General features: G+C 56.2%; 1 protein-coding gene across 1 annotated transcript; it reads left to right on the top strand.

The window, feature by feature from the left end:
• Positions 1 to 1,596: 1,596 nt before the first annotated feature.
• On the top strand, positions 1,597 to 4,686 carry Camk2n1 (calcium/calmodulin dependent protein kinase II inhibitor 1). The gene is made up of 2 exons (XM_005317542.4): positions 1,597 to 1,883; positions 3,323 to 4,686. The coding sequence occupies exons 1-2, from the start codon at positions 1,718 to 1,720 to the stop codon at positions 3,391 to 3,393; spliced, it is 237 nt and encodes a 78-aa protein (XP_005317599.1). The 5' UTR covers positions 1,597 to 1,717; the 3' UTR covers positions 3,394 to 4,686.
• Positions 4,687 to 13,610: the final 8,924 nt, after the last annotated feature.

The raw sequence follows: 13,610 nt of genomic DNA, 5'->3' as shown, positions 1-13,610 counted from the left end.
GAGAGCAGGTGCTGCTGGCTCCGGGCGAGGATAATGAGCGCTCCTCACGCACCTTGCTCCCTCAGAGTTACCATCTGCTTGGCAGATGCGCCTCCCAGGCCTCTGGGGTTGCCCCACTCTCCCCCATGGGATAGAAGAGCCTACTCTTCGGCTCAGGCCATAGTCTCTTGCCAGGGTTCATGGTTGTTGCTGGAAAGGAGGTCCCCGGGGGCAGAGTAAGGCAGGCCCGGGACGTCCCCGGAGGAGAAAGGAGGCGCCGAAAGTCGGGCAACCCGGGCAAGCCCGGCGTAATGAGGCGCTCCCCTCTCCTGCCGGAGGCGGGGCTGCCTTCCCTCCCCCTCCTCCCACCGAGGCCCCGCGGGAGCAGGGCGTCGCGGGCAGGGTGTCGCGAGCTGGGCCTTCAGGGCCTACGCAGTGAACCCGGGGCCGGGGGTGAATTTCTAGCCGCTGAAGGTCTGAAGTGGGGCTCAAGTGTGGTAGGGGACCGGGACGAGGGAGGCTCTGTCCGTGTGTCGCCCTGGTGCTCTCGGATCTTTTGCCCTGGCCTCTGGCCTCCAGGGAGGTCAGTATCCGCGTCCTTCCCCGCGTGTGCATCGCGGGTCCTCTCCCCGCAGCTGCCCTCGGGAGGCAGAGCTCGGGCTGGCGGGGCTCGGAGCCGGCGCGCACCGGCTCGGGGCCGGGTAAACACCCGGCGGGAGGGGCGCGGGCCGGGGCGGGGCGCACCGGGCCCGCCGCGCGGGCGGGACAGCGGGTGCTGGGGGCGGGGGCAGGAAGCCAGCGCGGCCCGGGCCGGCCAGCGCGGCCCCGTGACGTCGCTTGGCTTCCAGGGATCTCTCCCCCGGCCCGCGGGTCCCCTCCTCCCCGCCCTCCTCCCGCGCCTCGCTCGGCGCCGCGGCCGGCATTTCTGGTTCGCAGCTCGCTGGCTGGCTCCGCGGCCCCTGCCTCCTTCTCCCGCTCTCCTCCCTCTTTCCCTCTCGACCCTCTCTTTCCCTCCCGCTCCCTCTCCTCCCCGGTCTCTTCCCTCTGTCTTTCCGCTCTAGATCTACCCCCCCCCGTTTTCTCTTTCTCTCCTTCCTCTCCCCCCTCTCTCTGTCTCCCTCTTTTGCTTCCCCTGCCTCCCTTTCTCTCTCTGTCTCTGTTTTTCTCCGTCTCCCTCTCGGTTTCTCTCCCCCTCCCTCCCTCCCTCCGGGTTTCCTCCCCCCGCCCTCCCTCCTCCCCTGCTCCCCTCCCCCTCCGCCCCTCGCAGCCCCGCGGCTTGCAGCTCCCCAGTCAGCCTCGCGGATCCAGCGCCGCCGCCCGCACCAGCCGCAGGACCGGCCCGCCCGGCTCCCCGGGTGCGCCCTCCTGGGTCCCGCGCCCTCCGGGCTCGCAGGGACACCCTCCTCCCTCCCGGCTCGCGGCCCCGCCCGGCCGGCCCCCGCCCAGCGCCCCAGAGCGCCGAGGATGTGAGTCCTGCTCTCCTCGGCCGGAGCAGCAGCCACTCGCGCGCGGAGCCCGAGCGCAGCGCAGCGCAGCTGCGGGCGCTCGTTGGGTCGCTCGCGCGGGCTGCGCGCTCTTGCCCTAGCGGTGTCCCCCAGCCTCTCGCCGGCGCCGCCGCCGCCGCAGCCCAGGGGCCGACCCCGGCCGGCCGCCCCCGGCCCCAGCGCCGCTGACCCTGTCCGCCGCGGGCGGGGACGCGGGCGGAGGAGGTGCCGCCGCGGAGCCCCCGGACGCGACCATGTCGGAGGTGCTGCCCTACGGCGACGAGAAGCTGAGCCCCTACGGCGACGGCGGCGACGTGGGCCAGATCTTCTCGTGCCGCCTGCAGGACACCAACAACTTCTTCGGCGCCGGGCAGAACAAGCGGCCGCCCAAGCTGGGCCAGATCGGCCGGAGCAAGCGGGGTGAGTCCTCAGTCCCTTCCCCGACACCTCCTTCCTTCTTCCGGCGCTGCGGCCTGGCGGAGGCTTGCAGGGGTCTCCCGAACACCAGAGCCTGTTCGAACCGGATGGAATCCCCTCCCGCAGAATTGGGGGATCCCGCACTGCGGGTCGGGTTTGGGCAGACCAAGGGTAGGCGTCCCCCTCAGTTGGATCCCGAGTGGGGTCCACCGGGGGCGTGGCGGCCTTTAGCTGCGGCGGAGGCCGAAGGGTTATACCCGCTCCCCACCCGCGTCAAAGTTTGCTTTTTTATTTCTCACCCCCCTTCTTTTGCGCAGTGGAGTCGCAGCTGCGCTCGCTGTACTGTCCTGGGGGAGGGTCCCAGGGTCCCCCAAGGAACGGCGTGGGAAACCGCGTTGGGGAGGCTCCCACTCCTGCCGCGGTGGCTAGGGGCACTCGGGTCGCACGGGCTTTCGTGTTAGTTGGTAAAGGGAGGTGGTGGGGAGTTGCCACGGCTCGGCGCTCGGCTCGAGAGCTGGAGAAACCCCAGAGAGACCGAGACGCCGGGAGGTTCCGAGAGGAGCTCCAGAGACGCGGGGACAGGAGGTTGCCCGACGGCTGTCAGGAGAGACAGACGTAGCGGTGGAAGGGAGCGGGTACGCGGGAGAACGAGGTCGGCAGAGAGCCGGGGACAAAGCTCTAGGGGCAGCTGCAGCGGGAGAGCCCGGAGCCTGGGACGCAGGTCTCGGGAGGACAGGGAAGCAGTGTAACAATGAGCGTGAGCGGCACCCCTGACGTAGAGACCCCGAGATCTCCAGAGGCGACCGTCGCGCCGAGGGACTGAGAAAGGCTCGGCTAGGTCGAGATGGTGAGAGAGGCAGAGCCCCAGGCAGGCGGCGAAGGAAGACTGTCCTTTGCAGCCACCCGGAGAGTCAAGGGCCGGAGGCCGCCGGCCCAGGCCAGGACCGAACCCTCCGCCAGCTCTCTCGCGGTGGGAACCGGCCCTGGCGTCCCCTCCTGGCTCTTCCGCACCTCCGCACTCAGCCTTGGCCACGCGCTCTGCGCTGGGGACATCCGCGGGGGGGCTCAGAGCCTCGGAGACCCGGGGCTCCCACTCCTCTCCCTTCTCTGCGAAGGAGCCTCCTTTCTCAATAAAATGCACGGGGTGGGGGAAGGACGCGGCCAGAGCGCTCGCTGGCTGCAGCCCGCTGCTGCGTTCGCGACCTCTGGGCTTCCTTTTTTGCACCATTCAGCTGGCACCCAGCTTTCGGGGTAGCGCAGTTCAGAGCCTGGCTGTAAAGGGTCCCTAGGCAGCCTCCCAGGAGGAGGGGGCTGTCTCACCGAGCAGTGAGCCCTTCTCCCTCTCCCTCTCCCTCTCCCCCCTCCCCACTTGGCAGAAACATCGAAGACCCCTGGCAGGGCCCAAGCGTGCTCACCTCTGTTTCCCCCCCCCTTTTTTGCAGTTGTTATTGAAGATGATAGGATTGATGACGTGCTGAAAAATATGACCGACAAGGCACCTCCGGGTGTCTAACTCCCCCAAAGACAATGAGTTAAGGGAAAGAATAAGAACCTCGGCGGGAGCAGTTATTGGCAAAAAGCATGAAAAAGAGAAAGCACTTTGCAATTTATTACTAGCTTGCTACCCACGATGAAATCAACAACCTGTGTCACCTGTCAGGCCGGGCTGGAGACAGATGAGGCGTGTGGAGGAGGAGGAGGAGGAGGAGGAGGAGGAGGAGGAGCAGAAGGAGCAGGAGGAGGAGGAGAAGGCTCTGGGCTCCTCTGCAAAAATAAAAATAAAATACATAAAATTTAAAAAATTAAATCACTATATACACTATATAAAGAAATAAAAAAGAAGTCTCAGTTGCAGCTATTTGTCAAAATTAATATCTATTTCTTTTTCTATACCGTGAATATTGCGCAATTATAGATCTGGATTTTGAACCACTTAACGAAGGGGCAACACCGGATGAGGTGTTGGTATTCTTCGCTGATTTGGCTGTTCCCAATGTTTACATTATTTAATCTTGCAAAAATGATTCTGTGCACTTGGATGTGAAATGCTGTCTAGTTTTATTTTTTTATGTTGTTAACTTTGGATGTACAAAAAAAATCAGAAAATGATATCTGTAGATACTGTTTTATTTTGGTCATCTTTTGAAGTTATCAGGAATGTGTTTAAAACAAGAAGATAACTTTTCTAAGGAATGATACATAGAAAGGATCCTTGTCTTATTTTAAAATGAATTGTAAAGCTTGTGTTTCTTTGTTGCTGCAAGCTATTTGCCCAAGTTAATGCAAATGGACACATTTTATATGTCAGAAAAAAAAAAAAAAACAGGAAAAACAAAGAAAAAAATGCTTGAGCTTTTTCTAACCTCCCCGCTGCAGTCTGTTGTTTGAGCCGCCTGTTTTTTTTTCTCTAATATTGTGTCAGTTTATTCTCTCTAATGGACTGTAAAAAGAAAAAAAAAAATGTAATCACAAGAGTGCCAAATATCTTGAAATGCCAAAAGGCATTTTGTTTCCTTCCTTTTCCCTGTGCTCTGAGTCCACATAAAGGAATGCTTGGAGTCTTCTGTTATTTATAGGGATTCTCTAAGGCACAGCAGCTGCCTGTTTTGCATGGTATTTGCAAAAATGCCTCTTGCGTGAGGAATCTTTTACCATTTTTTGTTTGCAACTTTGGACCTCAAGAGGTTTCCCCTCCCTTTCTTTCCTGGTTCCCTATTTTCTTAAATTGGATATTCTGTATGTTGCACCTTGAACCAGCACACAGGGCTATTTCTCCAATGTACAATAAAATTACCGTTCCTGTGTCTCTCTCCTCTCTTTCCTCCACTTTGGTTCTGAGGGACTTGCTGTCAATTTTCTGGTTGCAGACAGGAAGGAAGGGATGGTGGTTTTGGCTTGTGAGGCAAAAACACATTGTGGGGGGTCCTCTGGGGGGCACTGTGGGAGGGAAGATGGGCTGAATGGGCAAGTCCTTACCCAAAGGGCAAGTTCACTCCATTTTGAATTTGCAGGCTGAATTCTCTGCCATCCTTGGATGGTGAGGAGAGGATGGCTGGGAGGCTGGCAGGCAGGCAGCCTTGTTTAGAGTAGTGCTTACAGGGTGACAGACTCATTCAGATCCCAGCTCTATGACAGGCTCTCAAATCTTCAAGTCTCAGTTGCCTAATCTGTCAAGGGGGGATAAGTCAGCACCAACTTCATAGGGTGGAGAGGAGCAGGAACGACACTCAGCATGCGGGAGCATTCAGTGTTGGGTCAATCTGTGTCCACTTAATGTGTCACTGAGGCCCACCTGTCCTCCAAGACCGGGCTGAGGATGAGCTTAGCTCTTTGTCTGCACCTTCACCTTCCAGAGCTCCTTGGTCCTTGCATGAGGATGAGCCCAGTCACCCCTTCCCGAGGCTTGTTCCGAAAACATCCCAGCCTCTCAGGGGCGGTTCGCGGTGGTGGGTCAGGCCTCTGGAGCAAGAGGCTTTGGAAAGAAAGACCAGGAGATTTTCCTCCTGGGCTGTTTCACATCCAGAAACCCCAGTGCAGGGAGCTTTTAATGTGTTTGTTATAAAACTGTCAGCCGAGGAGTCACAACACAGCTCACAGTGACAGGAGCCTCAGTGTGACTCAGACATCAGGTAAGAGTCCCCAGGAGGGGGTGAGAAGAAGGGGCTCCAGGGGCCCATGGGGGAGGGTGATGTCTCATCCCCCTTCTCAGGCAGTGGAGGCCCCGGCCTCAGCTTCCAGCCCAAGGTTCCTCTGGTTAAGAGGACACCGGAAGCTGGAGCTGGCAGGTCAGCGGGGTGACTGTTTGGGAATGCCAGCTTGGTTTCCCCAGCCACATGACCCTCCTCTTGACCCTGGCTTTCTTCCCTGCTGACCCTGGGCACCTCCAATGCCTTGGAGTTGAGGTTCTTTAGGTACTAAGGAGCACACCGATCCTCTGCTCTTTCCCCCTAGAAGTCCCAGGGGTGCTGCCTGGAGAGTTAGGGGCAGGGCCCACCTTCAGTTTGGACATCCGTTGTCCAGCAGGGGCAGGAGCCACATGAGAAGATTCAAAAAACAGTTTCAGTCCATGCTCAGGTTGCTGCCCCTGACCACCTGGTTCAAGCACAGTGCAATTACTGAGTTCCTTCCCACACCACGGCCCCAGCAACCCTGGAAACCCAGAGGGACTCACTGCCTTCAGCAGGTTAAAAAGTTGAGGCCCCAGAGGGGCTAAAAGGACCACACAGCCTCCACGGGAATTCTCCTGTATATCAGGCTCCCAACAGAGGCATGAAGAGGCACTATTATTACTCTGTTTATACAGTGGGAGGCAGGGCTCAGAAAGGGTAAGTAACTAGTGTGAGGTGACTCAGTAAGATGCAGAGGAAGAACTGGAACGCAGAGCCCATGTTTCAGGGTGGGGTTGCAGAACTATCTGACCCCAAACCCAGGCTCAGACCCAGCTGCAACCATGTCCTTCAGCCCTTGGAGGTCTTTTTGTGGGTTGTTGTCTAGAAGCCCTGGCCATCTCTGTCACTCTGTACAACAGAGGAGTGTGTCGGGTGGGCTGGGGTGGGGGCAAGTCTTGGATATGGTCAGTTATGCCTGGAGCTGCCCTCTGCTGCGAAGGGGGCAGCTCCGGAGCTCTGGGCCATGGCTGCAGGTCCATTTTAATAAGTGATATATTAAATGGGACCTGCTAGAGGCTGCCCCGACAGTGACCACAGGTCCTCTGCCTGGGAAGACAGAGTCTACCTTTCTCTGTGTCTCCATTCAGCCAAAGGGAATATAAATCTTTTAAACAGACTGTAACATCATGTGGACATTTGTTGGGAAGGCACTTTAGGGACTGGACAGATATAAAATTATACCAAGCACAGGACATATTTGAAGGATCTGAATAGGTAGCAGTAAATACGGAAAAGGCTATTAAAAGAGCAAGATAGGGGAGGGGATCTCTAAACACCCAAGCCTCGACTGGAGCACCCAGGGCTGTATGCTGGTAAGAAGCAAACGTCTCCCTGGATTCTGCTTCCATGGTCTGTCCAGGGTGCTGGCCTGAAGGAATATCAAGAAGAACTTCTAAGGTGGAAATGGACAAACTGAGTTTTAAAACAAAGAGACTTAAAAATGACAATTGTCTGCAGGCTGCAGACAAAGGAACGAGCATGGGGTGCCTCTTGGAGAGCAGGGCCTGGGCGAAGGCTCTGGTCTAGAGGAAGGGGACAGATGTTGAGGGGGCAGTGCGTGGATTTGGCTAATATAACTTGGATTTGAAACCTCTACCCTATACTTTCTAGTTGTGACTCTGGAGTATTTCTTAAGCTCTTGGGGGTCTCTGTTTCTTCTACAAAATGGAGTTGATGATCCTCACGATGGGAGCAGCTTGTACCTCCTCCACCTGCGGTCAGGTGCACAATAAATGGTGGCCACCAACGTGAACAATGAGAAGTGCCTGCTGTGTGATTTTGTCCCGTCCCTGGAGTGCCTTCCGCTGGCGGCACAGCACCCAGGACCTGGCAGACAGTTCTGACTCCAAGAAGCTTCTTTGCAGATAGTTTTTGGCATCTGGACTGAGGGATAGTGGTGGCCCTTTGAGGTTGGAAGGTGGGAGTTTGGATGAGGACACAGGGAATGTCTGGGAGGGCCAGTCTGCCTCTCATCTCCACAGTCCTAAGGGAATCCCTCTGCTTGCTCTCCAAAGGCAGTGTCCAGGAACGTGGCCTGCCCTCTTCCAACCAGACTGCAGAACTCTTTCCCGGTGGATGGAGAGTGGGAGGGAAGCTCTTCCTGGCCTGGCAAGGGCTGAGCTTGGCTTTCTGCTTGGATCCCTTCCTTCCACCGACCTCTTCCCGTTTCATTCATTTGACAAACACCGACTGAGCACCTGCTGTGTGCCTGACACCATAATAGTGAAAAAAAAACGCCCCCCCCCCAGGGAGGCCTTGAAAATGATCCTATTTCTTATGGAAGTGGAGATTGGGATCTGGGGGTTTGGACACCCCCAAAATCAGCAGCTCAGATTCTTAGTGCTGGCAAAAAGAAGGAACCAAAAGTCTTGGGGACTGGCCTGAAATGCAAACCTGTGATCCATTTAAAACCCTGTTATTCTAGAATGGGTTTAGGTGTACAGAAAAGCTGTGGAGATGGTGGAGAGTTGCCGTGCCCAACGACCCAGTTTCTTTTGTTGTTCACAATCGTGGCACATTGTCACGATTAAGGAGACACTGTGGGCACATTCCTATGAACCCCACTATCTATTCAGATTTTAGTAGCTTGTACTTATTGTCCTTCCTTGCGGGGGATTCTACCTAAAATACCACACAGCATCTGTCACCAGGCCTGAGGCTCCTCTGGGCCGAGTCCATTTCTCAGACTTGCCTTGTTTTAGGGGGACACTTGAGAGGCGTTTTACGTGCTCCACTCTGGTTTGTCTGATGCTTTTCTCAAGGTTCACCTGGGGTTTGGGGTTTGGGGAGGAAGACCATGGCGGGGACAGGCCATTCTCAGCACATCATATCAGGAGCACACGCTACAGACATGACTCATCACAGCCGATGCTCCCTTTTACCAGCCTGGAGTGGTGCTCGTCAGGTTTCTGTATTGCTAAGTGACTCTTGTTGCTCCCTTTCCATACAGTGCTCTTAGAAGGAAATCATTATGCTAAGCCCACACTTAAGAAGCAGGGAATTCTGCTCCTCCTCCTTCAGGGAGAAATACCTCCATAAATTATTTGGGATTCTTCTGCACAGGCGATTGGAGTGACCCATTTTTCAGTGGTTCGATCTTTGCCCCTGTGTTGAGCAAACTCTCTGTGGTTTAGATGTAATCGGGCATTGGGGGGAAGAGGGTGGGGTAGGGGGGATGGGGGGGTGAACAGGAGCCCAAGCATCCACAACGTCCAAGGTACTGCCTGGTGACAGATAGATGGAGCCTTTCCGAGACAGAGAGAGAGAGAGAGAGAGAGAGAGAGAGAGAGAGAGAGAGAGAGAGAGAGAGATATTAAAAAATTAATAAAAGCAACTTCCTGTGGGGGAACTGTCACCCTGGTTAGAAACTGTGCAGAATTTTTTCCTTGGAAACCTTCAGGCAGCTGCTCTGGTTTATAAAATCTGCCTATTGGAGGGAAGGGGGGGAGACTGTCATTATTCCAGCAACAGAGATTCTCTCAAACTGTAGGCAAAAACAAATCCCCAGTGACAGGGTCACCGAGGAAACCTGGCAATTGGGCTGGAGCTTGTGGGGTAGCCCTTGGGGACAGAGATCCTGTGTCCGAAGCCCCTCCCCAGAGGGACCAAGAGTCCCAGAAATCCAGCCCCTGAGCCTCTCCCACCCCCACCTCGCTAGCGCTGGCCCCTCCGTGCGCCCCAGGTTCTGGGGTGAGGATTTGGCTCACCTTGCTGGCCTCACATTGGAGGGATTTGTCCCTCAGCCCGGGGAAGTAGACTCCCCTGAAGCCTAGAGAATGGTCTTTGACCCAGAAACAGCTGTTTTGAGGACAAAGGGTCACCGAGGGGGAGGGAAGTCAGGGAGGACGGGAGGAGGGAGGAGGGGAACCCGGGAAGCGTGCCATGGGAAATCCTACCAGAAAGGCCCTGGGACCGGGTGCGACCGGGTGCGACGGGGGGCGGGGCGGGGTAGGACACGGTGGGGGAGCGGGTGTCCCGTCAGCGGGCCAGCGGCCGAGCGCTCCGGGCACTTGCTTTGGGAGGGTGTTTGGTAGAAGACACCGAGTAATTGATTAATCAAATCCATATTCATTCACCAACTTTCCGGCGGGCGTGGAGGGGCGGTCCGTGCGCTTGGCCCCGGGGGACCCAGCGGCTACCCGCGAGGCCTCTTCCGGTCCAGGGACCTCACTGCCTGGCCGGTGACCTTTCAATGACTGTGAACTTGAAGAGGAGCGGGGGGCCCCACAGGAAGCGTAGGCAACCCTTGGGGAAACCCCAGTAGCAGGCCGCCAGCATCCACCCTGGGCCACTGCGTTCCAGCCCCAGGTCGGCCAGCGGCAGGCTGTGTGACGCGCGGCACCCGCAGGTCTCAGGGACTCGGTTTCTCAGCGGGGACAGTTTGCACCGGCCCTGGCCACGGACCAGTAACGGTCTGCACTTTGGGCGTTTAGATCATTGACTTTGCACACAGCCCCTAGAACGCAGTTACCACGACTGTCACCCCAGCTAAGGGACACTGAGGCTCAGAGCGGCCAGGTCACCTGCCTGCGGCTGTCCCACAGCTGCAAAGTGCGGGGGCTGGGATTCCGTGGTCCCAGGGCTCCCATACCAGGCGGGGTCGCGGCCGAGGCTTCCCTGCGCGCCCGGCAGCCCCAGCCCCCGGTGCTGGGACGGGAGTCGGAGAGCGTCCTCCCGCGGGGGAGGGAGGCCGCCGAGCCGGCTGCCCGTGAACCCGGGACCGGGCCAGCTGGTTGCCATGGAGACCGCTGGGCGGAGGCGGCCGACAGCCGGGTTGCCCCGCGGGGCAGTTCCGGGGAGCTGGCTCCCTCCCTGGGAGGGCGTGGCACCCGGGCGACACCTGGGGCTGCGTTTTCCTGGCAGCCGGAGCCGCCAGAGTTGTGCCGTCTGAACCGGGAAGACCACGGTCCCCGGCAGCCGTCTGAGCCGCCTCGACCTGAACTCAATCCCCCACGCACGGCGCTATCTCGGTTCATCTGTGTGAATTATTTACAGTGTCTGGCGGCCTCCCGCCCGCGGGCCTCCCTCCGCCCGCCCGGTCCCCGCGGCGTCTGCACATCCTGGTTGGCTCTCCCCTCTTTTCTCACTAGTTCCAGTGTCAGGCCCTAGGGAACCTAAGGGAAGGTGCTCTCCCCACTCTCCAGCCTTCACCTGGAATCCTGGTCCAGGAGGCAGAGAGCACTGAGGTGGGAGCCAGGGGCTCTGCTCTTCTGCTTAGGTCCCCTATGACCCTCAGCTTCCTCCTCTGTGAGGGCACTGATCAAATCCCACCAGGTATCAGGGAGGAGTGGTGGGTATCCCTGCACAATGTTATCATTACGTGTGTTTTCATTTTTACTGTGTGCCCCGGTGGTAATTGTTCTGCATATGTTTTCTAATTTAATTCTCTCAGCAATTGTATCAATCAGGGCCACTCTAGATTATCCCCATTTCACAGAGGAATGAAACTGAGGCCCAGAGGGGGACAAGTAACCTGTTCTTAGGAAGGAGCAGATGGAGAAACTGAACCCAAGTCTAGCTCTCGGGTCGTTTTTTGGTTTTTATTTTGTTCTTTAAATTATTTTTTAATTTTTTTTAGTTGTCAATGGACCTTTATTTTGTTTATTTATATGCAGTGCTGAGAATTGAACCTAGTGCCTCACACGTGCTAGGCAAGTGCTCTACCACTGAGCCACAGCCCCAGTCCCACGGGTGTTTTTAATCCACTTGTCTGGGTGGTGTTACCTCCTTAGCCTCCCTAGGTACCTGAGGCCACTTGGACACCAGTCACATCCGTGACAGCCAAATGCATAAAGACCCAGCCCTGAGTGCCTGGCCCTGTGCTGGGTGCTGGGGACACATCCATGAGTGTGTCCCAGCCCTGCGCTCAAGTTCTTCAGTCTGTGGTTGGGGGTGGGACCCCAGGAGCAGGAGAGGACGGATGTGCTCAGAACTAGTTACACAGATGGAGAGACCCTGTGGTGATGAGGGCTGGGCATGGACTATGTGTTCTGGGGAGATTTCAGCCCTCCCTGGAGGGGAGAGAGGGGGGCCCTCTTGGTGTAGACCCGACCAAGTAGGGACAGAGATGAGCAAGCTTGGGTTTGCTTGAGAAAGGTGGGTCCTCTGGGGAGTAGTGGGAACAAGGTATTTCAGGGGGTATTTGGGTTGGAGAGAAGAAGACTGGGGTCAGACCATGGGGGTTCTTGAAATAGGAGTGCAAGGGTCCATTTGGAGCAGTGTCTGATCCTCCTGGGGACTTTGGCAAGGTCTGGAGTCATTTCCGGTTTTCCGCACTGTGTGGGAGGGGTAGAGCCCTTGGCTTCTTGTGTGCAGAGGCCCGGATGAGGATAGGAACCATCCTCCAGTGCAGACACTTTGACTTCTGCACTTTGGCACCACTCCCACGGTGGATGGTCCAGCCCACGGTGTACTCAGGCTAAGAAATCCTGTTTCAGAGTCTGGTGATGGTGAGATTTGAAATGAGTTACAACCTCTCACGCCTCGGCCCCTGCTCTCTGAAATGAGCTGATTATAACAGCTAAAGCTGAAGGAAGCTGCCACCTGTTCCTACTCACTGAGTGCAGTTAAAATACCCCACATGCACCATCTCGCAGGCTCCTGACTGCCCAGGGAAGAACAGTACACCACAGCTCAACATCTGCCCGCTGTGTGAATGGCCAGGCCCTGTGCTGAGCTTTTCTATAGATTAGTTTATTCTGTGCTCTGGATGACTCTGTGAGGCAGGCACTGTTGTATTCCCCACTTAATAGGCGGGGAAACAGAAGCACAAGAAGATGCTCCCTGAGGACAATCTGTCTTGTTTGTTGCCATCTCTAGAACAGCATCTAAATATTTGTTAAGAAGAAAAATAAAAATCCCTCCATGAGCTTCACTGATCTCCTGAAATTATGAAGAAATGAAGGCACAGAAAGGTTGAGGGTCTTGTCTGGAATCACACAGCAGGAACTTCCCTCTTGCTTTCTGGCTGAGGTCTTGGGAAAGCCCCTGGGCAGATTCTCTGGGCAGCTGGAGCCTGACTGTGCTCTTACCACTGGCAGAGAGGGGCTGAGGTCTGCGTTTCTGAGATTCCAGAGGGTGTGCCAGGCCGGGTTCTTCCTGGGATCCAGCTGAGCTGGAAAGGATTGCATCTTGGTGTCTGACCACCCTGGGAGCTCAGGGTGCTTCGTGCCTGGGATTGGACTCGTCCACTCCAGCGATGACTCCCGTGATGAATGCAAAGAGATTTCAGATACAACCCAACCCTAGTCCTGACCTCAGGGAACGCAGTGGCAGGTGTTCCGGGCTCCCTGGATTCCTGTGCTCTCCATCAAAAGAATCAGATGCAGCTACAACTGCGACGGGAACAGGACCCTGCAGTGGGACTTTCGTTCGAGCAGAAGAGAGATGTGGCATTGAGCTAGAATGTGTCTAGCTGCTCTGAACAATGATCGGAGCCAGCTCTCCTTCCTGGGTAAGGTCTGCAGGTGGGGACCAACATCTAGGGATTTTAAGTGGCTTTGGGAATGTTTTCTGAGGTGTCCTCTTTGCAGGTCCTGGGCACACGTTTCAACCTGAAGGGCAGTGGTTATTCTGTGGCTAATGCGACCCCTCTCCCTGGAGAATCATCTCGGCTTGTGCTAAGGGCTCAGCAGTGCCCAGAGGACACGTGGCGGGAGATTGGTGAGGAAGAAAACACAAATCATAGGAATAACAAGTGAAGGGTCCTGGGAATGTGCCGCAGTCCGGCTGCAGCAAAATAACTGGGGGGTGACGAACAACTTGTGTAGATTGATACAGCAGGAGTGGGAGCCGTTTATTGTAGGACAGGAGGGGTATATATACATTCCACACAGCTTATCTTAATTAACATAAACTAGATACAGCAGTCAACCAATAAGGAATCTCCACACTTAATGACTCGCTGGCGCTACTTCACAAACCACTCCCTCTGCAAAATGCCAGGCGCCATCCAGACTTGTTTACAGACCCTAACAGGAATGGGCTATTTTGGAGGCTCCTCAGCAGTTTGTCCTTTCTGTTGTTTGTCCTTGGAGAGTCATGGCAAGGGCATCCTGTCCTT

This window comes from Ictidomys tridecemlineatus, chromosome 11, assembly GCF_052094955.1.
Source record: "Ictidomys tridecemlineatus isolate mIctTri1 chromosome 11, mIctTri1.hap1, whole genome shotgun sequence".
NCBI classification, from domain to species: Eukaryota; Metazoa; Chordata; class Mammalia; order Rodentia; family Sciuridae; genus Ictidomys; species Ictidomys tridecemlineatus.
Note: the sequence above shows the minus strand (reverse complement) of the source record. Positions and strands in the feature narration are given on the sequence as shown.

Bases quoted from the DNA above. Each gene is read 5' to 3' on its own strand.
- Camk2n1 (XM_005317542.4), top strand. From the start codon at position 1,718: ATGTCGGAGGTGCTGCCCTACGGCGACGAGAAGCTGAGCCCCTACGGC. The intron at 1,884-3,322 runs GTGAGTCCTCAG...CCTTTTTTGCAG, and splicing joins GATCGGCCGGAGCAAGCGGG to TTGTTATTGAAGATGATAGG.